The sequence below is a fragment of the Myotis yumanensis genome, unplaced genomic scaffold (genome assembly GCF_028538775.1).
Source record: "Myotis yumanensis isolate MYYU_CA2020_CCGP unplaced genomic scaffold, mMyoYum1.0.hap1 SCAF_1, whole genome shotgun sequence".
Taxonomy (NCBI): Eukaryota; Metazoa; Chordata; class Mammalia; order Chiroptera; family Vespertilionidae; genus Myotis; species Myotis yumanensis.
This window is the reverse complement of record NW_027223752.1, coordinates 150,196,693-150,223,388: the sequence shown is the minus strand read 5'-3', so window position 1 is coordinate 150,223,388 and position 26,696 is coordinate 150,196,693. Positions and strand designations below refer to the sequence as shown.

At 37.4% G+C, this 26,696-nt stretch overlaps 1 protein-coding gene across 2 annotated transcripts in view; it reads right to left on the bottom strand.

Annotated features, from left to right (window-relative positions):
• Window positions 1-419: 419 nt before the first annotated feature.
• Window positions 420-26,696, bottom strand: part of MASTL (microtubule associated serine/threonine kinase like) — a 32,463-nt gene continuing 6,186 nt past the window's right edge. The window contains exons 3-12 of one of the 2 annotated variants that reach the window (XM_070408434.1): window positions 25,600-25,739; window positions 24,852-24,940; window positions 21,194-21,300; window positions 20,353-20,503; window positions 16,368-16,540; window positions 12,106-13,248; window positions 10,735-10,876; window positions 4,517-4,630; window positions 4,328-4,429; window positions 420-1,334 (exon numbers count right to left, since the gene is read on the bottom strand). In XM_070408434.1, the coding sequence (XP_070264535.1) occupies window positions 1,177-1,334; window positions 4,328-4,429; window positions 4,517-4,630; window positions 10,735-10,876; window positions 12,106-13,248; window positions 16,368-16,540; window positions 20,353-20,503; window positions 21,194-21,300; window positions 24,852-24,940; window positions 25,600-25,739 (2,319 nt within the window). In that variant the 3' untranslated portion in view covers window positions 420-1,176. The remainder of the gene's footprint in view (window positions 1,335-4,327; window positions 4,430-4,516; window positions 4,631-10,734; window positions 10,877-12,105; window positions 13,249-16,367; window positions 16,541-20,352; window positions 20,504-21,193; window positions 21,301-24,851; window positions 24,941-25,599; window positions 25,740-26,696) is intronic. The other variant, XM_070408443.1, reaches the window with a different exon arrangement.

Genomic DNA, 26,696 nt, shown 5'->3' with positions numbered 1-26,696 from the left:
ACGACTATTAGGAGGGTTAAATCTAAGTAATCATTACTATTAGCAAAACAAGCTCAGTAAAAACATTAAGCCATGGATTAAATTATATAGCACTGCTTATAACTGTCTATCTTTCACTGTAAGTTTTACACTTGTCCTATCTTTCTCAGCTACATTAGCAAGGCTTTTACTGGGATGGTAATGGAGAGTAAAAACATAAAGCCAAATGCAAAAGGAACAACAGTATTAAATAGATTAGCAGCAAATTTACATACAGTACACTTCAATTTGAACTCTGCTCTTTTGAATGGTAAGTACGCTGAAAGCCTCAATGTGTTTAAGATATGACCTGTGAAGCAGAATCTTAGTGCGTGTATGAAAGAATGATGTTGACAAATAATACACTTGAAGTATGTTACAATTATATTTATTAAGCCAAGGTATATTTTTTATAAAGGATCAGGCTGATAATGCTGCATATATTTTAAACAAATTATTTTAAGATGTAAACCATCACATTTTTTCTAAAACTGAACAAGCTGTTAAAATTGCTACAGTATATCACGGCTAACCTTTCCATAACTATTTTAAACAGATATGCATTGTAGAGAAAGCAAAGGAAATAGTCAAAGGAGCAAAACTATATTCATAGGAAAGTAAGCCAAAACCATAGTTCTTTTGTTTGTCCCTCATTCCCAAAAGGAGCTACACTACTGAGTGAAGAAATTTTCCAGCTGCATATTGAGGTCACAAATGCAGCTTTAAAGGATTGCCCTGGAGACTATAGCTTTTGCAGGCAATCATGTACAAATAAATTACATTAAAATAAAACTGGATAGTGTTTTGTTATTTTAACACCGAACTGAATGGTGGACTGAAATCAACAGATGAGAAAGAAAATCAAGCTCAAGGCTCACTTTCTCTAAAATGGTAGTGCCATTCTAGTTTTATTGATGCATTAATTTTCATAAAGTGCAGTGACAAAATAAATAAGATGAAAGAAGCTTTGAGATTAAGATAACTTATTGCTTATATTCTTGATAGCCTTTTACCTCTGCGGAAGCTGTAACCATATATAAAAGCTCATTGATCCAGGAAAAATGATTTCCCCCCTTAAATAAAACTCATATTAAGGAATATATAATTATGGTAGCTTTTTCTATAAGACAAGGTTAGCTTAAAGGGCAAATTTATGTGCTATAGACTAAATCCAGATACGGTCAAGTGCTGAGCATTATTTCTGGCTTCAAAATATGATGTATCTGTTTCGCCATCTGGTTGGGGTATGAAAGGCATAGGTTGATGCTGTAGATTTTCCCAGTCCACATCGCTGAAGAGAGGATGATGTTTCAACTCTTTGGAAAAATAGAAAACAAAAGAAAATAATATGACACCATTACCTAAGCAAGTACTGTTCTATCGGAATGAAGAAGAGACATTCTCACATGTACTTTGCCCTAATTTATTACGTCACTTTCATAGGCATTTGTTTGTCTGTCTCTCTGTTTACCCACATTCTTCTCAACGACACACACTGTGTCATTTTGTGTATCACTTGGTATAGGACAGGTGCCTGATCTGTATTTGTCAAATGAGTGATTGAATGATTTGTCTTGACAGAAGTCTTTCTCATTGCCTGCATCTTCTCACAAAATCCCTGACTTGAAGAGAGCGAGTGTGCTCTACTTCCTGATCCCCATACAGCTTCCAAACCACTCATCTTCCATGATTAATGTCCCATTCTCATCCCAAGTCTTTGCCACCTCTTCACAGCTCTGCAGTCCTTAGCACTACCTATTGCCCTCGATAACTTCAGCAAGAAGCTCATCTCCACTCCCTTACTGTCTGGGCTGGCTCCATCCTTATCTGTCATGGTGATTTCATCATATACATGGATGATACTTCTGACACATTTTTATTATGGTTCTTTGACTTCCTTGATATCACTGACTTGCACCTTCACAAAACACTGACTATCCAGCAGGATGATCATCTTTCCTATTACCTTCTACCGACTAAAATGAAAGTGTGCTCTTTTGATCACACTGATATTTAGTTGCTAGATACCACCCTTCTCAATCCTTCACTTCATGAGGTAACAATAAGAGCATTGCCAAAATAATGAAGTGGCCATTAAGGCAGTAAACAGTTAAAAAAAAGCAGCAATCATATTTGAGGAAAATATTGGGAGAAGACTACACAGACGGGAAAGAATTATGTGTCTGTATTGGGGTAATGGGTTGGAAAATCCGTATGTCTACATGTTGCCTTTTTCCTAAACTGAAAGACTGGTAGCAAGAGGAATAACATAGCAAAATCAACTTTCATTTAGAGAATTTATTTATCTTTTAATTGTTCAAAATAAATATCTGAGCATGGATTACTTTAGAGCTACTTGCCATAGTAATTCTTAAACTGTGATATCTGAATGTGATGTGGTGCTTTATGACCCTCTCATCATAGCTATTCACTTAAACTGAATCTACAGCCGAAACCGGTTTGGCTCAGTGGATAGAGCATCGGTCTGCGGACTGAGGGGTCCCAGGTTCGGTTCCGGTCAAGGGCATGTACCTGGGTTGCGGGCACATCCCCAGTGGGAGATGTGCAGGAGGCAGCTGATCGATGTTTCTCTCTCATCGATGTTTCTAACTCTATCTCTCTCCCTTCCTCTCTGTAAAAAAATCAATAAAATATATTAAAAAAAAACCCCCAAAAACAAAACTGAATCTACAAAGGAATTCTAATCTAGGTTAAAAGGAACTAAAACAGTTGAAGCAACTGTTTTGTAACTGAAGAATACCCCTATCATTGACTTCCCTATGTAAACTAAACTGTTCATTAAACAAGCAGAAATCTGAGGTCACTGGTAAAACTGCCTTTCTTCTGTCTCCACTTATTTTGAGCAAATTACTGTACATTATAGCTATTTGCTGAACAATGGTTTTTCAACTTCAGCACAACTGAAATTTGGGACCAGATATTTCTTTGTTGTGGGGACTCTCCTGTGCATTGTAGGATGGTGAGCAGACTCCCTGGCCTCTACCTACTCAATGCTCCAAACACTGTGACAACCAAAAATGTCTCCAGACAATGCCAAGTGTCCTTTTGGGAGCAAAGTCACCCCAGTTGAGAGCTCTTGTTCTAAAGTCAGTCTTAGAGCTCAGTTTACACAAATGTCTGTGCTCTCACATTATACAGATTTTTGCTCAAAGTCCACTTTTCACAGAGGTCTTCCTGACCCCTCCATCTAAAAAATATCTCCTACCATCACTTTGTATTCTCTCACCCTGCTTTATCTTTTTTTTTGTTTTGTTTTAATCCTCAACCGAAGATATGCTTTTCATTGATTTTAGAGAGAAAGAGGGAGAGAGAGAGAGAAGCATCGATTGGCTGCCTCATGCATGTGTCCAAACTGGGGATTGAATCCATAACCTGGGTATATGCCCTGACCTGGAATTGAATCCATGACCCTGCAGTGCACAAGACAACACTTTAGTCATTGAGCAACATTTGCCAGGGCCTGCTTTAACTTTCTCCATAGACCTTACAACTAGATGTCATTATGTCATGGTTGCATTTGTTTACTTCGTCTTTCCACTGGAATATGGGTACCTCTAGCACCTGAAACAACATTGTCTGGCACCTAGAAGTCACTCTGTAGGATTTGTTAAATAACAAACAAGCAAACAAACAAACTATGGAACTTATTAGAGGGGATACTCAGAAGCTGATGCAAATGACATATTACTAAAGCTAAATTTTCTAAATATACCCTGTAAATGGAAATGTAATGCTTATTTGTCTCTCTATATACCCTGTTACAAAAAGGATCTGATGGCAGCTGATGAGATCTACTAGCAGTTCAAAACTATAGTTTAACATATCCCTGCAGTGGAAAAAAACCACTGAATGGATCATAATGGACCAATTAGTCTTATTTGAGGTAGTATGGTACCTGATACATTTGTCAATCAATAATGGTATCAGAAAAGAAGCAGTATGAAATGATAGAATTAAAGTTTTGGTAAAAAAGTATTTCTTGTATTTTTTTTCTTTGTATTTATTAGGTTCTGATAAACCTAAGACACTGACAAGATAAAATTGTTTCAGGTACCTGCTTGAGATTAATAAAATTCAATGAGTGACTGTCACAACCTGACCACAGTAAATTTTAATGTAGAATAAAGACAAAAATATCAATGGATACCTAGAGGGCGAAAATAAACTAAAAATCTGTTAAAACAAATTTAACAGTTAAATTATCTTTAGTATTGTGAACTTCATATTATTAACATTCTGCCCCTGAAACAAATCAAGGGTAAAAGAGTTTATTAATACAAAAGCTTACCTTTCATTCCAGCTCTCTTTGTATCATCAATAGTTAAAAGTATTTCTACTGCACTTTGAGCATCATCAGATAACTTTTCTTCACCTTCAGGCCAAGGGATATCTACAAATATGAATAAGCTTATTGATCATTGCTCAATATAATACACAGAGATAAATGAATCTATCTTAATAGGAGAAAAAGAATCACCTCTTTTCAGAATATTCTGGAATACCTGTTGTGGTGTTTCATCATTGAAAGGGGGAATTCCTGTTAGAAACTCAAACAAGCAAACTCCAAGTGCCCACCAGTCTACCGCAGGACCTAGAATTTAAAAGGAAGTAGTTGAATTTGAAAGAATTTTCTACAAATGTCTGATCAACTAAAACATTAATACATGGATATTTGGGCACAAAGCATTCATTTCCTAAGGCTTTCTTCTGGCTTCATAAGGTACAAACAGTCAAATGACCTTCATTTATGCAATATGGCAATTACTTTCCTTCTCTATTTTCTAAGAAGTTAAAATTAGCATTTAATACAGCTAGTTAAAGAAAAGTTAAAGCTAACTTTGGTCATTTATTAATAACCTGATATTATGGATAGTTGCATGTTCTAAATCCTAAAACACAACCAAGGAATGCATTTAATCTAAAGATTATTCTCTAAAAGTAATTACAGTACCTCTCAATTTCAAATTGGGAAATAACATTTTGATTTCATGTTTCACGCACTTCACAAAGTATGAGATGAAGTAGCTACATTTATACTAATTGGAGGATAGCCTGGTAATTATGGAAAGCCTTACTTACAAAGTGTTTTCATGTGTTTTATTCCTTTTAAATTCATACAAGGATAAATTAGTTTAACAAGTAATATTCATTTAAACTACAGCTTGAGGTAATTAGGAGTTAAGTCTTAATAAGTAGGTAAAACTGATTTCTAAATAGTATTTTTATTGAAAGCACCAATTATATACAAAGATGTTTTAAAGGATTATTTTTAAAAATGACCGTATAATCTGGTTTATGCTTTTGTTTAGTTCTGTTCATGAATAAGGTATTTACTAACCAAAGATTAACTTTAGTCCCAAAATGGTTAACTTTAGTACAAATTTAGAATAGGGATTCTATAGCCTAGTGCTAAATTTGCCTGGAAATCACTCTTAAAATCCAATTTCACAAAATCCATTACAATGTTTAAACAACTGCCACCCTTTTAAAATAGGAAAGCACTGTGGAATATGCCATTAGGAAAAATAATCACATGCACATAGAATGCCTTTTCACCTGCAAGCAACATAACCCCATTTCCCCTGCGAACACAAGATGTAAACAGTCTACAGGCTTTTATGTCTTTAGTAATCACTATAAAAACATACAAACCACCTCAGTTAGTAGATTTTTAAAGCAGCACCAAGAAAGTATTCCTGTAGGTTAGATAATATAATGAATATAACCAAACAACAGAAAAGTAGGGGGACATCAGGAAAAAACATACATTTTATTTAGTTTACTTAGATTAGAAATTAGGACCCTTTGACCAGCTCAGCCCAAATGTACTTATGTCAAAAACATACATGCTTTCTCCATGGATATGTCACACATACCCATATATGTGAGTCAAAGTCTAATAAGATCATATATTGGGATTAATTGTAGCAATTATATCATTAGCCTGAGAAAGAGAACAAACTGATTTTATACTACTGACTTTCTAATTCACAGCCCACTTCTGTAATTGGTATATTGATACTGTTTATACCTTTTTATTTTCTAATAATAACAGAATTAAATGGTTTAGAAAATTCCAGCTATTTTGTAGCTGCTAATTTTATTGTTTTTATCAAGCCTATTTTCTTTGTTGCAGTAAAAAAAAAAAAGTGGTATCTTCAGTCTCTGCTACCTTTAAAAACTATAAACAATGCTGCATGCCTACATTTGTTTTCACAGAGCAGAGCAACCCTGGATGTCTTCCTGCTCAGAAGACAGAAGATACTTCATGTTTATAATTCATAAGTGAGCTGAAGTGAAAAATAATTTTTTTCTGCAATGTGATCTAGTTATACTTTGACTTTTCTGTTTAATGTGCTTTGCCGTATTGCTTTAAAGAGAAGCTCACTCACCGGAAGTCAGAAATCCTGCAGGTAAGAAAACAATAGTTAGGTGCATTGTATTAAAATTCTGAGTTCATTCTCTCATCATGCATTGAATTAGATAACAGGAATTGTGACGGTATAAGGGGTACAAAGATGATTAAGAAAGAGCTTTTTCTCAGGAGAAAATAGCCTGCTTTGGGAGAGACAACACAGATAATTTTAACACAATGTTAAGAAAGCTGAAACAAAAATATGCACAAGAAGCTATGGGAGTGCCCTGGCCGATGTGCTCACTGGTTAGAGCACCAGCCTGCGCACTGAAGGGTCTCGGGTTCGACTCTTAGCCAAGGGCATGTACCTGGGTTCCAGGTCAGGGTGTGTTTGGGAGGCAACCAGTCCATGTGTCTCACATCGATGTCAATGTCTGTCTGTCTGTCTGTCTGTCTTTCTCCTTCTCTCCCCCTCACTCTCTCCCTTTCATTCTCTCTGAAAAGCAATGGAAAATAACATCCTCTGGAAAAAATATCCTTGGGTGAGGATTAATTAAAAAAGAAAAGAAAAAAGAAAAAAAAGAAGCTACGGGAGAATCTGGCAGAGTTCCTATGTCTGCATGGTGAAGGGAAGACCAGGGAGGGCATCAGAGGAGTCATAGCTGTGCCTCAGCATGATAGTGGGAAATAGAGAGGTACACATGTAGTAAGGAGCAGAGACTGCCCCTGGGACCTGGGATGGGGACATGAGGGAACAGATAGAGAACAGGGAACTGCTGTTTTTTGTTTTTTTTCTCCTTTTGATTATAAATTGCTTTGTATTACTTGTTATTTTAAAAACGATATATCAAATCACTTTTATAGAAAATAAAAATTTAAAAAATATGTCACTAGATAGCGGAGGTAACTAGGTGCCCCACTAAAATAGTGGCAAGATCTGATAAAGTAAATCTTTACATCTGAAGCTGACGTTCATACTTTATCCTAAGTTAGAGAACATGCACATTGTAATACAGTAAACGGGTTAGCAAATCCATGACTTAGCAAAGGGGGTGCTCACTGCACAAAACCAGCTACGTGCCCGAGGAGCTTACTGCTTTGGCGAATAAAGGTGAACAGTAAATGCGTCCACTTGCAGCAGTGGAGAGATTTTTCTCAACGGCGACTGAGTGCTGCCCAGGAACTCTCCTGGACTGCTATCTCGAGGGAAACCTCGGACACTCGTCTTAGGAAACATTCTTAAGCGTTTGTAGTGGAGAAAATATAGTAACTAAAATATAACAACTAACTATCACATAGGTAGAGTGACATGAGCTTTAAACAGTTTCTAATGAAGTAATCCAGCAGTGAATAAGTAAATCTCCATAACTGATCAAGGGACATTTTATGGAACAGGTGACATGTGAACTGATGATAGATGAGAAAAAATTGGACAGGAAGATGATTGGGGACTGGCTTTTCTAAGCTACTTATGGAAATACTTGTGGAAAATTTGAAAACGAATGTGTCTCAAAGAGCGGACTGGGAATACAGGCCTGTTAGTGACTCTGAGAGGTGGCTGCCATGAGAGCTTGGGGTCTCACACACTACGACCACTAACCTGGCTTTTAAAGAGTCATCAGAGTTTTTCAAGGAGGGAAGCAGCACGAGCCATGTCACGTTTTAAGAGGAAAACCTGTGTTTTCTGTGCAACCCTCTGGGATGCCTGTGGTCTCTCTGACCATGGGCTCCAAGCTTTTAAAAGGTGGGCAAGGGTACAGAGTCATGGGAAGAGAATCATTTAAATTTCTAGACTGAAAAATACAAACCAGCTCAGCTATCTGTGCATTTTTCTATTGTTTTCCAAATAAATGTCTTAAAGAAAAAAAGTAAACAAGAGGGGAAGAGGAAAAATCTGGTGGCAATGATTATAGATAACAGAACGAAGTTGAAGAGACCAGAAAGAAAGCCATTAAATGAACGAAAGGAAAAGATGAGGCAGAGATAGTGGCAGAAATGAAAAGGTGAGGAGAAATACTGCAGAGATATGGTTAACCTGATTTAAATGTCTGAATGTAGGGACAATGGCTGTATCACCACAAAGATGGTGAAACCGAGATAGGGAACAGAGGAAGAGAACACTGGGTAACAAACCCAGTTTTAACAGGCAGCATTCGAAAGACCAGTAGAACGCTAAATAGAGACTAGGCATGTGTCTGCTGCCTAGTGAAAGTTAGGATTAGAGATCAATATTTGGGAAACATCAACACAGACCCAACCGAAGTCATGGGAGTGATGAGATTGACAGGGAGCACATGCATCAAAAAGGGTAAGGGGCAGAATCTGGAAGAACATCCGTATTTACAAGAGATAAAGGAAGAACTGAGGAGTAGCAATAGAGGTAAGAGGAGTGAGACTGAGAAGAGGCTGACAGATTTGTAAATAATGACATCATAGATGACTGGTAATAAAGTTTCAGTTAAATAGTTGGGATAATAACCAGATTGCCAAAGCAAAAGAGGCACCTTTGAGAAGTTGGGTAGTGAGTGGAAGGGTGGAAACTAATTTTCAGACTAAGGAAAAAAATCCAGCAAAGAAATAAAAGTTGTGGATGGTGGGGTGGGGAAGATGAGACAGATGACCACCAAGAGTTCAAAGCATCTATCAAGATGTAGAGGAAAGCAGCATGGATGGAACTGGAGAGCGTTACGCTAAGTAAAATAAGCCAGTCAGAGAAGGATAAATACCACATGATCTCACTCATTTGTGGAATATAATGAACAACATAAACTGATGAACAAGGACAGATCCAGAGATGGAGAGGCATCGATCGGACCGTCGGGCCTCGGAGGGAAGGTAGGGGAGGGTGGGGGTAAGGGGGAGAGATCAACCAAAGGATTTATATGCAAGCATATAGGCCTAACCAATGGACATGGACAGCAGGGGCATGAGGGCATGAATGGGGGGGATAAGGGGTAACGTGGGGATAAGGACACATATGTAATAACTTAATCAATAAAAAAATTAAACACAAACAAACAAAAATAGAGGATATGGAGCCCTAACCGGTTTGGTTCAGTGGATAGAGCATCGGCCAGCAGACTGAAGGGTCCCAGGTTCGATTCCGGTCAAGGGCATGTACCTTGGTTGCGGGCACATCCCCAGTAGGGGGTGTGCAGGAGGCAGCTGATCGATGTTTCTCTCTCATCGTTGTTTCTAACACTCTATCCCTCTCCCTTCCTCTCTGTAAAAATCAATAAAATGTATTAAAAAAAAAAAAAGATGTAGAAGAAAGGGCCCAGCTGGCATGGCTCAGTGGCTGAGCGTCGACATATGAACCAGGAGGTCATGGTTCGATTCCCGGTCAGGGGCACATGCCCGGGCTGCAGGCTCCATCCCCATTGTGGTACATGCAGGAGGCAGCCAATCAATGATTTTCTCTCTTATCATCGATGTTTCTCTCTCTCTCTCCCCCTCTCCCTTTCTCTCTGAAATAAATATATATAAAGATGTAGAAGAAAGGGTTATGTTGTGGGTTGAATCATGCCCTCCTGAAAAAAGATAAGTTGAAGTCTTAACCTTGAGGTTCCCTGAATGTGACATTTGGAAATAGGGTCCTTGCAGACATAATTAGCTAGGTTAAGATGAAGTCACACTGGAGTCGGGAGGGTCCCTAATTTAATATGACTGGGGTCCTTATAAGAACACAGCCATGAGACTACAGAGACAAAGGAGAACACATATGAAGAGGGAAGATTAGAGTGATCCATCTACAAGCCAAGCATGGTCCTGTCAACTCTTTGATTTTAGACTTCTAGCCTCCAGAACTGTCTGACCATAAATTTCTGTTGTTTTGAACCACCCAGGCGATAGTACTTTGTTACAGTAACCCTCGGACACAAATACGGCTCATTTTCAGAATGTAGGAAGGGAAAAAAGGATAAGTGAAAATGTCATCCTTTTTTTCCTATATTTCAATTTGAAAAATGGCTCATTTCTGGCTTGACCCTCTGCTAAACAGGAACAGGCTTCTGCAGACTGAACAGAGGTATTGGCTCAACTTTGTATTTTTGAGCCCAAACTACAACAGACTTGAGGAGACGTTTAAAGCAAAGGAAACCAGGGCTGAAAGGTGGGGCTTCTCTGGGTCACTGAGACGACACCAGAAGCAAACAACAAACGGCTGCATTTCTTCTTTTCCGGTAACAAATGCCACAGACAGGAGGAAAGAGTAATGCATGAGTTAATTTTCTTCTCCTTCAGGTAATCCAAGTACCAAAGAAATTTGAAACAATATTACCTCAAAAGAAAATGTAGTGTGATAGGTAACACTTCAAAAACTCAAGACATGTCTGCCTTACCATGGGCCCTGCCTAGTAACAGCTCAGGTGCGAGGTAGTCTGGGGTTCCCAGGATTCGCCCATCATCCACTGGGGCTGCCCCTCTTCTCACACTCTTTGGAGTTCGATACGGAGTTCCTGACTTGACCTGACTTGGGGTCTGCTAATTTAAAAAGAATTTTTAAAAGACAATAAATATCTTCATTTTTTTTACAGTGAACAGAAATGCCAAAACAAAAAAGCTGGGCATAAAGGACATACTCATATCCTTAAATTTGAAAAAGGACTCATAAAGAATTATAATTATACAAAGTCCTCATATCTAATAATACTCAATAGTTTAGGTAACACCAACTATTTCAATAAGATGTGGACATGCAAGAAAAAATGAAAACATTAACAAAAAAAAAAACTCCACTGTAGGAGCCTGAGGCTGACAAATGACTGAAATATTATGACAATATGTAAGATAGAACTAAATATAAATAACCTCTTGTGCTAACTGGAGTTTAAGTGCTTAAGGTATTTTGTTGTCTCATAAGGACTCTGACCTCAGCAGGATAGAGAGCATTATATTCTACAGACAGAAGGGAAACAGAGACTCTGAGGGTAAGGGACTTCTAAGTCACTCAGTAAGTTCTGAATAGAAAACCCAACTTGTAACTCTCAAGTTTCCACTTTTTTAAAAATTATGATGTCTCTCCAAGGGGAAAATAAAAGGGGTTAGAAAACAAAAACAAAATAAGATTTAGAATATGTATTTTCAATTTTTTTTCTGTAAAGAAGAGATCACCTAAATATGTCTTTAGAAGAGAGCAGAGTAGATTTTAATTTTATAACTCACAGATTTTCTGGGGTCAAGTGAAAATATGTAGTTATAAATATACTAGAGGCCCGGTGCATGGATTCGTGCACCAGTAGGGTTCCTCGGCCTGGCCTGTGGGGATAGGGCTGAAACCGCCTCTCCGACATCCCCTGAGGGGTCCCAGATAGGGAGAGGGTGGTTCTCGGGTGACACCCCCCGGAATTGGACTTGCTCCTCTCTGGTTCCAGGTGCGTCACCTGAGAACTGCTGCTGCCAAGTGACCACAGCTCGGCAACTCCTGCTTTGAGCATCTTCCCCCTGGTGGTCAGTGCACGTCATAGCTACTGGCCGGCCAGCCGGTCACTTAGGCTTTTATATATATCGATGATCGTAAATATGTGTAAGTGTATAGAGCAGTACAACCACTAGCTTTACCTTTCTTCATTAAAACTTCCAACAAATTTTCCAATAAGTAAAACAAACCTGTATGCTTAATATCATATAGTTTAGCTGAGAGGCAAGAGTCTGGCCTTCATAGTTTACTTTTCTACCATCCAAAGAACAAAGTGTTCGAAAGTTATACATACCTGATATGGCAAGTAGGATCTTTCTTTTTGAGTTGGGGTTATGGCCATGGGATATGAACCACTATAAGCACACGAAATATCCATTGCATCTAAATTAATGCTCATTTTGGATGGTTCTGAATTATTGGATACATTAATATGGCTGTTAAAACTTCGAAAAGCTACAGCATTTCTTTTAGAGACGGTTAATGTTTTCAACACCTCTGAAGAAGGAGCTAACATTTTTTGGTTACTGTCTTCGACAACAGGATTCTCATCACCTTTTGGCAAGGTACTTTCTTGGCAGCTGAGTGAAACACTAAGTAAGTCTTCAATATTTGACTCTTCAAAAGAAGATTCTTTGATGCTTTTGTTTGGATTTAAGGACTGCCTTTCTAATGGACTTTCCAATATAGAAATTCCAGGAAAAGATGAATCAGAGTCCATACAAATACTTTTAGAAGCTCTATCATCATCAGAACATAGAAAACTAGAACTTAAGTTGTCCTTGTTATTTTTGTCACAATCTTCATCCAGTTCGCACATAAGATTTTTTGCTATCACTGGGATATTTGTTTTTTCTGGTGTTTGTTGTTTATCCATAAAAGAATCGACCATATTCTCCTTATAAGTACAGTCATTTTGCTGACTTCTATATACTGATAATTTAAGGTCCTGAATTTCAGTTGTTAAGCCTGTACTTTGATTTGTATAACAATCTCTCATTTCATTACTATGCTTATACTCTATACAATTTTTTTTATTCAGTATAGTTTTCTGACAAGGACTGGAGTCAACTAACTCAAAATGTCTCTTAACACTTTTTTTCCCAAGGTGCTCTTCAGTTATCCCAGCAGAATTTACAGTCCCCTGATTTGACTGATGAAAACCAGACTGTCTCGTGCAAGTGGCCATATTAGTGTTATTTATATCCAGTTCTCTTGCTTCCCAAGAATCTTTCCCAGAGAAGCACTTTTTAGCAAGGTTTACACAAGAGCTTCCACTGGCAGGAACGGCACTACTATTCTGGATGGGAGAAAGGGCTAACTCAAGATTCTTCTTATTGAAACTTATGGTCTCGATGTCATTTGTAGATTTTGTACATAAAGGCTTTTCAGTTGTGTTCCAGCTCATCATTGGGGAGCCCAATCCATCGTCATTTTCCTAAGAGGAGAGGGAGAACCATTTTTTAGTTATATAAAGCTGAGATTTTTTTTAACCTATTAAACCTCTGTCCACTTAGGTGGAATAAATGCCTCATAAACTATTATGCTACCTATTCCTACTTTCCAATGGAACAAAAGAACGATGATAACAGATAATTAAAAAGCAGCATAAATTATATTATACATTTATACACATTATTTAGAGTGAAACACGGGTCTAAAATGTAAATCAATTACTCTTATAATACTTATTTGATATTCTATTACATGTTACTTAAATAGAAAAAATTAACAGGCAACATATTTAGACAAATTTTGGGGTAAGGCAGCATTATGTATATATCTTCTTTGCAATAGGAATATGATTGATTTTGTTTTGAACTGCAAAAGTACAGGGCTTGATATAAATATAGTTAATAGTAAATTATAGCTAAAATATTATTATTATTATTTGTTAAATATACTTTTATTGATTTCAGAGAGAAAGGGAGAGAGAAAGAAACATCAATGATGAGAGAATCACTGAAGGGCTGCCTCCTGCACAACCCACACCTCAGGATTGAGCCTGCAAACCGGGTATGTGCCCTGACCGGGAATCAAACAGTGACCTTCTGGTTCATAGATCAATGCTCAACCATTGAGCCAGGCTGGCGGGAATAGTCAAAAATATTATTAATACAAGCATGTATCACTTCAAACAAGTATAATAACATCAAGCTGATAAGGATGAGGCTAAATTAGTGGTAATTTATAATGAAAAAACAAAAATAACATGGGTTAAATCCATTTTCAATAAGTTGAATTAATGATACATTAATAACAAAATGTTTTTCTTGAAAACTGAACTCCAACCATCTACAGATGTTCTTGGGTGATATGAGCTTTGTACCTAATATTGCAAATTGGTGCATTAGGATTTTTACAAGATCATGCAATTAGAGGGAGTCTTCAATCACTATCTTTAATAGTACCTATTTTTGACATGTGAAAATGAAATTTTATTAACTCAGTATTAATTCGGAGCACTTAAGTCATAAACCAAAGAAAATTCCTGAATTACAACTCATTGATCTGTAAGCACAGAAATGATGCATTTGGGGATTAGCACAGGGTTCATCAGGGTTCCCTTGTCCTTCTATAATCCAATCATTGCATTCCTCAGGGATGCAGAAGTAGAGGAAGAAGGCAAAGCTGTGTACAGTTGAAATAGTATATTTTTTCCTTGAATAGGACAGAAATGAAATAATAGTACTAGTAATGCAAATCTGGTTTATTCTGTAACATATACGTATCACCTACAGAGCAGCCTATAAGGAGAAAAGGAAAAACAATTGAGAAATCCTGCCTTAACTAAAAAATAGTTTGACCTTGCTCCTAAAATGCAAATATCCAACAATAATAAAGAAAATCATATGACTGAGAATGAGGAATAAATACAATCCAAATTATTTAATCAAACAGAAGGTTTATTCTTTGTGTACTACCATTATTCTAATGAACATTAGTATTATTACTAGAGGCTTGGTGCATGAAATTCATGCACTGGGGGTGGGGGGGGGGGGGGGGGAGAGATGATGGTGGTGGTGGTGGTGGGAAGGTCCCTCAGCCCGGCCTGTGCCCTCTCGCAGTCCGGGAGCCCTAGGGGGATGTCCAACTGATGGCTTAGGCCCACTCCCCGCAAGGAGTGGGCCTAAGCCAGCAGTCGGGAGCACACTGACCACCATGGGGCAGCTCCTACATTGAGCGTCTGCTCCCTGGTGGTCAGTGTGCATCATAGCGACCGGTCATTCTGCTGTTTGGTCGATTTGCATAGTAGCCTTTTATTATCAAGATTATTATTATTATATTTAATCTTCACCCGAGGATATGTTTCCACTGATATGATAGAGGAAGGTAAAGAGAGAGAGAGATAAAAATTTATGTGAGAGAGAAACATTGATCAGTTTCCTGCCATACTAGCGCCCACTGGGGATTGAACCCAGAATCTGAGTATATGCCCTGATCAGGAATCAAACTCGCCACCTTTTGGTGTATAGGATGATAATCCAACCAACTGAGCCACACTGGTCAGGGCTAATCTAACATTATTTTATTGAAATTTTATGAGGGCAACTTTATTACAATTTAAAATTTTAGTTCCTCTCAGTTTTAATAGCTTTTAAAAATAGCAAAAACAGAATATATAATCTAAGTAAAATAATTAAGTAAATTCACTCATTTGGCAGCAATTTTCTTAGAATAGAAGCTTTTAAAGGTACACATATATTATCTTTGTGGTCTAAAAGTTATTTCTGGGGGCTAGGGGGTGACAAGATTTGACTTTGGGTGGTGAGCACATGGTGCAATATACAGATCTTGTAACATAGAAACCAACACCTGAAATCTATACGCTCATGTTGACCAACGCCACCCCAATAAATTTAATTTAAAAACCTCCACAAAAACAAAAAACTCTTAGGTAAAAGTTATTTCTTATCCAGAAGAGTTGCCATTCCATTAAATGAGAAACTGGCAGAAAACAGTACAGAAAGAGGTAGTGTTAGTTTAAAAATGAGATATAGGTTAAAAAAAATCAATAAGCTAATATCTGTTTCACAGGTAGGAAATTAAAAAAAGTCTATTTAGGTGCCTAGAAGACAAACATTTACTATCAATTTACAGCAAAAATTTTAAAAATTGAAATCTCATTATTTAAAGTGAGTAATTTCACATTTGAACAAGAAATAAAATATATGTATTTTTCTTTTTAAATATTTTTTATTGATTTCAGGGAGGAGGGGAGAGATAGAAATATCAATGATGAGAGAGAATCATTGGTCAGCTGCCTCCTGCACATCCCCAACTGGGGATCAAGCCCGCAACCTGGGTATGTGCCCCTGACCAGAATCGGACCCAGGACCCTTCAGTCTGCAGGCAGATGTCTATCCACTGATAGGGCAAAAAGTACAATATTTCAAAAGAATTTGACCGGATATACAGGAAAATGAAGAGTATCTTTACCGCTGTTGATGTAACAGCTTCATTTCCATACAGAATTTAAATGAAAAGGTAAAAAGTGTTCCTATCATTAATTTCACATACATAATTGGTTTTGGTTAAGATAAATTTCATTCTAACCTGGCAATCTTTTTCCCATGTAGGACTGCTGTGGCATTCAGATTCCATACTGGATACAAAAGTGTAGGACTGACTACTGGCACTGGATGTAGCCAGCCTTTTCCTAGACTGGAGTAGATTAGAAGTTAGACACTTTACAGGCATTCTGGGGTTGGAGGCAACTGTTTCAAGACCTGTAGGGAAGAGAAAATATTGAAGCTTATGACACATCTTTCTTTTTTTTAAAAAAAAAATATATTTTTGCCGAACCGGTTTGGCTCAGTGGATAGAGCGTCGGCCTGCGGACTCAGGAGTCCCAGGTTCGATTCCGGTCAAGGGCATGTACCTTGGTTGCGGGCACATCTCCAGTAGGGGGTATGCAGGAGGCAGCTATTGATGTTCTCTCTCATCGATGTTTCTAACTCTCTATCCCTCTCCCTTCCTCTCTGTAAAAAAAACAAAAACCAATAAAATATATTAAAAACAAACAAAAAAATCTCATAAATGATAAAAAATAAAACAAAAACTGTTCTGAGTTAAAAAAATACTTTCAACATTTGTAAAGTAAAAATCAGGACAAGGGAACTAATTTATAATTAGGAGGAAATCCATTTGAATATTCATTACCCAGTTTGATAAAGGAGCATTATTGATGTGCTATATCCAGATGTGACAGGAGGCTCAAATGTGACTAAATTTTCTCAGTTCAGTTTGTATTTAATTAAAAAATATAGCTTTATTTTAATGTTGGGGTTTATGTGCTTACAAGTGTGAATTATACACATCCATAAGAGATTTTTTTTTTAAAACCACTGGGTAAAACAAATAAGTAATGACAAAGTGACTAAGAGTGAGCCAGTGGAAGAAAGCAGCACTGTTAACATGATACATATTCCTTCATTGTGTAAATAAATAATGATGCCGAAAACTATTGCTCCTGAACTTATAATTAGACACAACAGACAATCATGCTTTTACCAAAGATCATAAAACATAAACTACAAAGATTTTGTACCTATATAAAAAGATACCTTTATCTTGTTTTCTTTTTCCAAAATGGGTGAATATAACTTTAATTCCAAATAAATTATTAATCTTAGTTTTTTAATTTAATAAATCTTGTTAGAACTTTAAATCTGGAAGAAGCATTTCAAAGCCCATCTAAGACAACTTTCTTTTTGGTACATAAATCTGTCAATGGAATTCCTGAAACTCAATGGATACCGTCCTTGATATTTGACCAAACTGTTCAGTTGCCTTTTCTGGTAATATGGAATTTGTGTCTAATCCAATGCCATGTGCATACTATGTATCTGCTAATGAGTTCTTTCTGGATCACTATGATCAGACTATTCCTTACTTTGGAACTTTTGATGTCTCCCCTTTTTCTACAGCTTAAATTCTAGGTTCTTGATAATGATCTTGACCCTTCTCTATCTGCTAAGCTTTCTTTTCCATTGTACATACTTCTCATCTCTCTATATAAAATCCTAAACAACCATTGCGACTGAACAACTTGTTGACCAGTTGCTATGATGCACACTGACCACCAGGGGGCAGACACTCAATGCAGGAGCCACCCCTTGGTGGTTGGTGTGTTCCCTAGCCACCTCCCCAGCCCCTCCCACTGGCCAACCTCCCGCAGTCCCTCCCCCTCAGCTGGCCGACCCCCACAATAGGCCTTAATCACCAGCCAGGCAGAGGGACCCCACCTGTGCATGAATTCGTGCATCAGGCCTCTAGTTCTCATATAATATAGTAAGTCCCTATGGTGTGAAGGTGGAATATACTTCCATGTGTCCATGCCTTTGCTCATGCTAGTGCCTCTATCTGAAATGCTCTTTTCTACTATACTTGGAGTTAAGTTCCTCTTTCTGAGTCTAGCTTGGCTGTTGCTATATCTTTATTTAGAACCATTCCTGATTTTCCAAGTTAGTATTTGTCACTTTCTGTTTTGCCTAAAAGTATGCCTCTGTGACATTTATTTCATTGTTATTGTTAGTTACCATTTTATACCTATAATCACCACAAAAGTATAATTTCTTCTGAGGCAAGGATATCTTTTATCCATCTTTATATCCATAGCAGAGTGCCTTGCAGCTATCTGATTCTGACTAAAGAATGACTAAGGAAGTTACAATTATTTTTTCTTAAGACTAAGGCTATAAAATAACACTGGCATATTACATACCAGGGGTACCGGTTAATAATGCGGATTTTGTAATCAAAGAAAACACGATAATTTCAAGAGAAACATCAAAAGGGCTTTATTCAAAGTAATGTCTATCGCTAGCTACAGATTTCCCCATCTTTAGGTAATTTGTGGATACTGTCCCAATAGAACTTTTCTTGTTTTGAGGCAAACCATTCAGAGACTCAATTTTCCACTTCTTCGTATGTTTTGAAGGGCTGCTCAAAAAGTGCATGTGCCATTGATCAGAATAAATGGTAAACTGAAGGAGCAAGGTCTGGTGAATATAGCGGGTGGGTTAATACTTCCCAGGCAAGATCTTTTAATGTGTCTTTAACTGGTTTTTAAGTGTGTGATGGTGCATTGTCATGAAGCAAAATTACTTTGCGTGTCTTCCGGCCCATTCTGGTTGTTTTACAATCAAAGCATGGTTCAAATTGACCTGGACGTTCTTTGTCTTTCACATCGAAATCATCACTTTTAAAGTGTTTAAACCAGCGTTCACAAGCATCTTGAGATGGAGCATGTTTACCATAAGCTTTCTGAAGTATACGATAACTTTCAGCAGCACTTTTATTCAAAATAATGAATTAAAACTTCTGGCAAATGCTTTTTTTTGGGCACAAAATTCGACATTTTTAAGCGTAAAAATGTCTATGATGTTAACACCTTCAGAAAAGTTGACATATGAAGTTTTGAAGCTTGTTGTCAATACAACAAAATAGCATACATATCAAATCGCCTATATATCAGCATATGTGTAACTCCATCTTATTGAAAAAAATCCACATTATTAACCGGCACACCTGGTATTTTATCAGTCTCTGTTTATCCAACCTATATATATATATATTTCAGGCATTTTCATTTTTACAGTGCGTTTTGACAGAAGAAACAAGATTCACTAATTTGGAGGAAAGTACAAGTGAACAGAAAATTGTATTTGGAACCAGGAGTCAGCTTACCCATTTACTAGTGTGTGACTAAGCGTTTTCAAATATTAGCTTTTCTCATTTGCACAAAGAAGTAACAGTAAATGTTCTAGACATGTACAGATTTGTCGAGGACCAAATTCAAAATGAGGTAACATCCATGAAAACAACTAACACTATGTCATTCACATTCTCAAGATGAAGAACATGATTGTGGAGAACTAAATTGCCAAGTAATAAAGAGTGATGTTAAGTACCATATAAATGTCAAGTGTCCCACTCTCCTCTTCTAGAACTTGGCTTTGTATTTAAAAAACACACACATATTTTATTGATTTTTACAGAGAGGAAGGGAGAGGGATAGAGAGTTAGAAACTCTGATCAGCTGCCTCCTGCACAACCCCTACCGGGGACCAAGCCTGCAACCAAGGTATATGCCCTTGACCGGAATCGAACCTGGGACCCTTCAGTTCTTGGGCCAATGCTCTATCCATTGAGCCAAACCGGTTAGGGCTGGCTTTGTATTTTATTGTTTGCTACTTAAAAAAATTATAACTTTTCTTTGACTATTTTATTTAAAAAATCTTTCAGAAATTTTACAAACACATAACAATATTACAGGTACTATATCTTCTCTATATAAGATTTCCATAGACCCAATATAGTGATATCTACCCAATGGTCATTCTAATGCTAGAAATAATTGAAGATTATCTCATTAGCTAGAATTTTTGTTCTATTGACTTAAACATCTGGAACAATCCCTGTCAGAAGTAGTGTCTACATAATGAAATATAGGCATGCCACAGAGTATTCAAATATTTGTATTTTTTTATTGCTAAACTGATATTAGAAGTAAACTGTTTTTTTTTTTTATACTCACATGATTTTAGTAGTTTGCTAGAATAAGGAGTACTGTCCATTTGTTCCACAGACATAGGACAAATTTGTCCTTGAGAAAGCTGTGAGGTTTCAGATACATGGGCTGAAAGAATATTTGCAGAGTCTTGACTTTCTTCTTCAACTGGTGGGTGCTATTAAAAAGAGAAAGACAAATATAAATGTTAATATTTATCTTCACAAAAACACCACCTACTGGTAAGTGCATATACCTAAGTAGATTAATTCTCAGAGTAATCTCACATGCTTGATACTTACATTAATTTCTAAAAAGCCATATTTTTATTGATTTTAGAAAGGAAGGGAGAGGAAGAGAGAAACATCAATGATAAGAGAAAATCACTGATTGGCTGCCTCCTGCATGCCCCCTACTGCCACCTGGGCATGTGCCCCTGACCGGAATTGAACCCAGGACCCTTCAGTCCACAGGCTGATGCTCTATCCATTGAGCCAAACCTGCTAGGGTTACTTACATTAATTTTCATAATTTATTTAAAAAGAAAAATATTTACATTTTATTATTTATTTATTTTTAAAAAATATATTTTATTGATTTTTTACAGAGAGGAAGGGAGAAAGAGAGGAATAGAGAGGTAGAAACATCGATGAGAGAAACATCGATTCAGCTGCCTCCTGCACACTCCCCACTGGGGATGCGCCCGCAACCAAGGTACATGCCCTTGATAGGAATCGAACCTGGGACCCTCCAGTCCGCAGGCTGACGCTCTATCCACTGAGCCAAACCGATCAGGGCAAATATTTACATTTTAAATGGTAATCATGAAAGACCATGTTATGTGAATTTTTCCTTATCAAGTACTTACAAATCCCAAAGAACTGATGAGAGATAGTATTTGTCCTGGGGTTCTTGAATAATCTTGCTTAGGTTTAGCCATTGATGGTGTTATAAGGATATCCATCATATTGATATCTATGGAAAGAAAAGTATATGAAATCTTTAAAAACTTTAATTGTCATTGACTAAGTCTATAATCATCTGTCCTGAACTTTGCCCCTCTTTCCACATTAAATTATCTACCAATTGGCTTGTGCCAAACAAATATACATAGGAAAGCCAGATGCCATAGAGCAAACATAAAAACTAAGCAACTGATTGCAATCATTAGTCTGATAAAACAGTCTTGCTCTGGAATGACTAAAATTCAGTGTAATGACAAAAATTCTTAGCTTTTCAGGGAGTTCTCAGTCACTAAACAAGAGTGTTATCTAACTGGAAACAAAATAATTCTTGGTAAATAAAATGTTAGAAAAGGTGGTGGTAAGCAAAACTAAGAAAGATATCAAAAGATAGTAGGAATATAAATTAAATTTTAATATCAGAATCTATTTAAGGAATTAATACAAATTATGGGCCTTTCATGTTAATTAAAATATGCAAATATAGGTCAAGATAAAATTAACACAGATCTTTATAGATTTCAGTGCATAACATTGTAAAATAAAATAATTCAACATCCACACATAATATATTTCTTGACTAAGGACCAGTGCATGAAATTCGTGCATGGGTAGGGTCCCTAGGCCTGGCCGGCGACCAGGGCCAATCTGTGGAGTGACCAGCAGGGCGATCAGGGGCCCCCACTGGCACCCATCTTGACTAGCCTGGGGCCTGTGGGCTCAGGGCAGATCCTGTGTTGAGCGTCTGCCCCCTGGTGGTCAGTGCGCATCATAGTGACTGGTCGTTCCACCATTTGGTCGATTTGCATAGTAGGCTTTTATTATATAGGATATGTCAAAAATGGTAAGAGAAGTAAAGGATGTAACTTTGCAGAGGATATAAGACTTTTAAAAATAGACTGAAAATTTGAATGTAACAAATTCCATTTATATGTCATCTGTACACCAGTATATAAAAGGTTAAGTGTCGGTCCTTCCCTCTGACCAGTAGCTATGACGCGAAATGACCACCAGGGGGCAGACGCTCAATGCAGGACCTGCCATGATGCGCATTGGCCATTTAAAAATAAACGGCACCACAGATCTGGCGCTGACAAAACAACATTTGGCTTCCCCTAAGTGGGACACAGGCCCACCACCACCCCAGAGCGACACCCCACCAAATTGCAGCCAACACTGCCAAGACCCCATAGCACGAAATGCGGCCCACAGCCCAGCCCAGCCCAGAAACAGTAGCTGTGGGTGCCAGGTAATGACATCACATAGCAACGCCCGGCTTCCTCTCCCTAGCGATTAGCCTCCTTGAAGTGTCTTCAGCCCAGGAAGCCGACTTGCTTTACAGCTGGGTGCAAACATTTCACAGTTCAACCAAATGTTTGTGAAGCATTTTCCTATGCCTCATCTTATTTGATCCTCACAGAAGTACTGGGGAAGATAGATAGGAGACTTGGTGGAATCCTATTTTCTTTTCATTAGCAAGACAATGGCAATTTAGAAAGTTTAGAAAGTTGACCTGACTGAAAAGAAGTAAGAAATGGTGGAACTTGAAAATGACTTCAGGTTTTCTCACTGCGCAGAATACAGTCAAACACTGCTGCAGCTAAATATTTTACCCTTTGTTCTCCCTGCATGATCTACAATAACAATATGCTTTGTGTTGATATTTACTGCTGTGTTGCTGACAATTACCTGAAAGTGAAGTTGGGGTGCTAAAGTTTAGCTAAATAAGAAAGCAGGTCTATTAAGCAAGTTTATCTATATACATAAAAGGCTGTTGACTCGTGCATGCATGATACATATAAACCTCTCACTGGTACCAATCACATGCATGTGTTTCAATCTGTCATTATCGATTGTGAATTTGGTTGATACTCCTATTATAGAGAAAGGGCGAATAGCGATATTAAAATATTTCTTCTAATTAATTTCCTTAGTATATGTATATTTGTTAATCCTCACCCAAGGATATTTTTCTATTGATTTTTAGAGAGAGTGAAAGAGAGGAGAAAGAAACATTGCATGCTCTCTGCAACTGAGGTACATGACCTTAACTGGAATTGAACCCGGGACCCTTCACTCCAGGATCTGATGCTCTAGCCACTGAGCAAAACTGGCTAGGGCCATTTACACCTCATATTGATAAAGCAATAAGTTCTTTTTTTTGCTAGTTTAGTAGTGTAAAATGATTCATTTATTATTTTTAATATGTGTGTGTGAATTGCATTTTCATTTTCTTTACCCTTTGTTTAATAAGATCTTATTGTTGGTCAAATATATTTGAATAAGTTTTTTAGCTATTAACTGTTCACCGTGTTATAGTTATTTTAGGAATTTACTAATGTTTAATTGGTCACAACCAGTTTCAGTAGGGGTAAAAAGTAAAAAAAACTCCCAGAAATTGTGAGTTCCTCTTTGAAGATCTAAAGATCTTCAAGGCCGAACCGGTTTGGCTCAGTGGATAGAGCGTCAGCCTGCGGACCCAAGGGTCCCGGGTTCGATTCCGGTCAAGGGCATGTACCCTGGTTGCAGGCACATCCCCAGTGGGGGGCGTGCAGGAGGCAACTGATTGATGCTTCTCTCTCATCGATGTTTCTAACTCTCTATCCCTCTCCCTTCTTCTCTGTAAAAAAAAATCAATAAAATATATTAAAAAAAAAAAAAAGATCTTCAAGGACCTTTGAGGATTTAAAAATAATTATTTCGCCCTGACCGGTTTGGCTCAGTGGCTAGAGCGTCGGCCTGCGGACTCAAGGGTCCCAGGTTCGATTCTGGTCGAGGGCATGTGCCTTGGCTGCAGGCGCATCCCCAGTGGGGGGCGTGCAGGAGGCAGTTGATCGACGTTTCTCTCTCATCGATGTTTCTGACTCTCTGTCCCTCTCCCTTCCTCTCTGTGAAGGATCAATAAAATATATTTTATATAAAAAAATAATTATTTCTATTTTTCATCTTTAATTGAAAGAAAGGAACCATTACACCTTTCCAGTCTATTTCAGAACAAATAATTATCAAAAGACAGCATAAGTTAATGAAATGTGGTGTCTAAAATTTGTTGGATTTTCTTTTTAATCCTCACCTGAGGATATGTGTTTTTTAAAAAAATATATTTGTATTTATTTCAGAGAGGAAGAGAGAAGGAGAGATAGAAAAATCAATGATGAGAGAGAATCATTGATATGCTGCCTCCTGTACACCCCCAACTGGGGATTGAGCCTGCAACCCGAGCATGTGCCCTTGACTGGAATCAAACCCGGGACCCTTCAGTTTGCAGGCCGATGCTCTATCCACTGAGCCAAACTAGCTAGGGCAAGGATATGTTTTTTATTCATTTTAGAGAGAGGGAAGGAGAGGGAAGGAGGGAAGGAGAGAAAGAGAAAGAGGAAGAGAGAAAGGAGTATCAATAGGTGGCCTCCTGTAGGGGTCCTAACCGGGGATCAATCCCGAACCTAGGTATATGTCCTGACTGGGAATTGAACCCGCAACATTTTGGTATATGGGACGATGCTTCAACCAACTGAGCTACCTGGCCAGATTTTAAAACAGGTACTTACCTCCCATTTTTCTTACCTCTATTCAAAGTAACTTTGGAAAGGCCAAAATCAGTTAATTTAATATGACCTTCATTAGAAATAAGCATATTGTCTGGTTTCAAATCCCTGCACATACAGAAAATAAATAGGCTATGATTAAAAGAGAGCTAGTATTGATGTTAGAGTTTTCTTGAGGGGAAAAAAGTTACAGAAGTCTCAAACCCTATTTATTTTCTTTAAAATAAGGCACTCATTGGTGGCTTTGAAACTACAGAAAAGTCTAAAAGCAAACAACCTTTTGTATATATGAATCTAAAACAAAGAAAACTAATTTAATGGTTATCTTCTGCATCATTCATTAGATAGCTCATTAAATGAAATCAATGTCATTGGATAAAATAAATCTCAAGCTAGGTCAAAATCCTGTTTACTTCTTTCAAGGAGGTTAAGATCAAGCTTTCATAGAGCAGAGCCACTAAACTCGAATTTCTTTGCACACCATAAATCAGCTGGAATTATAAAATATGGTAATTTTGTATGGTGGTAAAGGATTGAAAAAAAATGCTTCAATATTTATTAAAATAAAGTGGTACACTCATGGTCAAAGCAACATATTAAAAATACAAGGAGTCGAAGGAAGAACTGATGGAACCCGTTAATTTACACACGTCAGTCATAGACTTCAGATAACCTGGATATATGGGCAAATGATTATGCAAATATTTAAAACATAATTTGATTATTTGTGTTTTTAAGTAATAGTCCAGAGAAAAGTCAGTTTTTACCTGTGAATGATTCCATGTCTATGAAGGTAATCTAGAGCCAGTGCCACTTCAGAAATATATTTCACAGCCATCTTTTCATCAAAATAACCATATATATGTAGGAGAGATTTGACATCTCCACCAATAAGATATTCCATTAGCTATCAGAAAGGAACATAAATGTTGGAAAATAAAATCAATATGATTACATTAAAATTTATATTATCTGAGCATCACAGTTACATATTTTTAGCATGGTTCTCTATGAAGCACATTTTCTCGGTACCACTCAGTCTGCATTAATACCAGGTTTGGCCATGTTACCATATAGTTGTTGTTTTTTTCAATATTTTTTTTATTGATTTCAGAGAGGAAGGAAGAGGGAGAGATAGAAACATCAATGATGAGAGACAATCATTGATTGGCTGCCTCCTGCATGCCCCCCAACTGGGGATTAAGCCCTGCAACCTGGGCATGTGTCCTTGACGGAAATCGAACCTGGGACCCTTCAGTCCACAGGCCGACACTCTACCCATTGAGCCACACTGGCTAGGGCTACCATATAGTTGTTGTTTTTTGAATTTTTGAGTCTTTATTGTCTTAGAATTAACAAAGTACAATAACAAAGGATCATAACTGGTTAGCAAATGGTCTCTCTTCTCCCTTTTTCCTTGCCCTTGTACTTATTCCAACCTTAATAAGCCTTCCATGTGTCGTATATATCCCACCTCCATGACATTGATCCTTGGCCTTCCACTCTCCTCATCCCTCATAAAGTTGCCTTCTGACTACTCTTAATTATATACATTTATATTACTCCTTAATTATTTCCTGTGTGTTACACTTGTCTTCCTTCTTCATTGTAAATTCCTTAGGAATCTTATTTGCAACTTTTGTACAAAAAGTTTGGTTGATTCAGTCAATATTCTGGTGAGCAAGGTAACCATATAGTTTTTTAAAAAGTTTGCCAAAGTCACTTTTTTCCTCTCCACATATATGACTATAAAACAAATATTTATGTGAACCTTTAAGATAATTACGTTTCAAAATAACAATTATTAACATTAACACACATAAAAGCAGGTTTTTTTTCAGATAAAAGAGTTTAATTGAAAAAA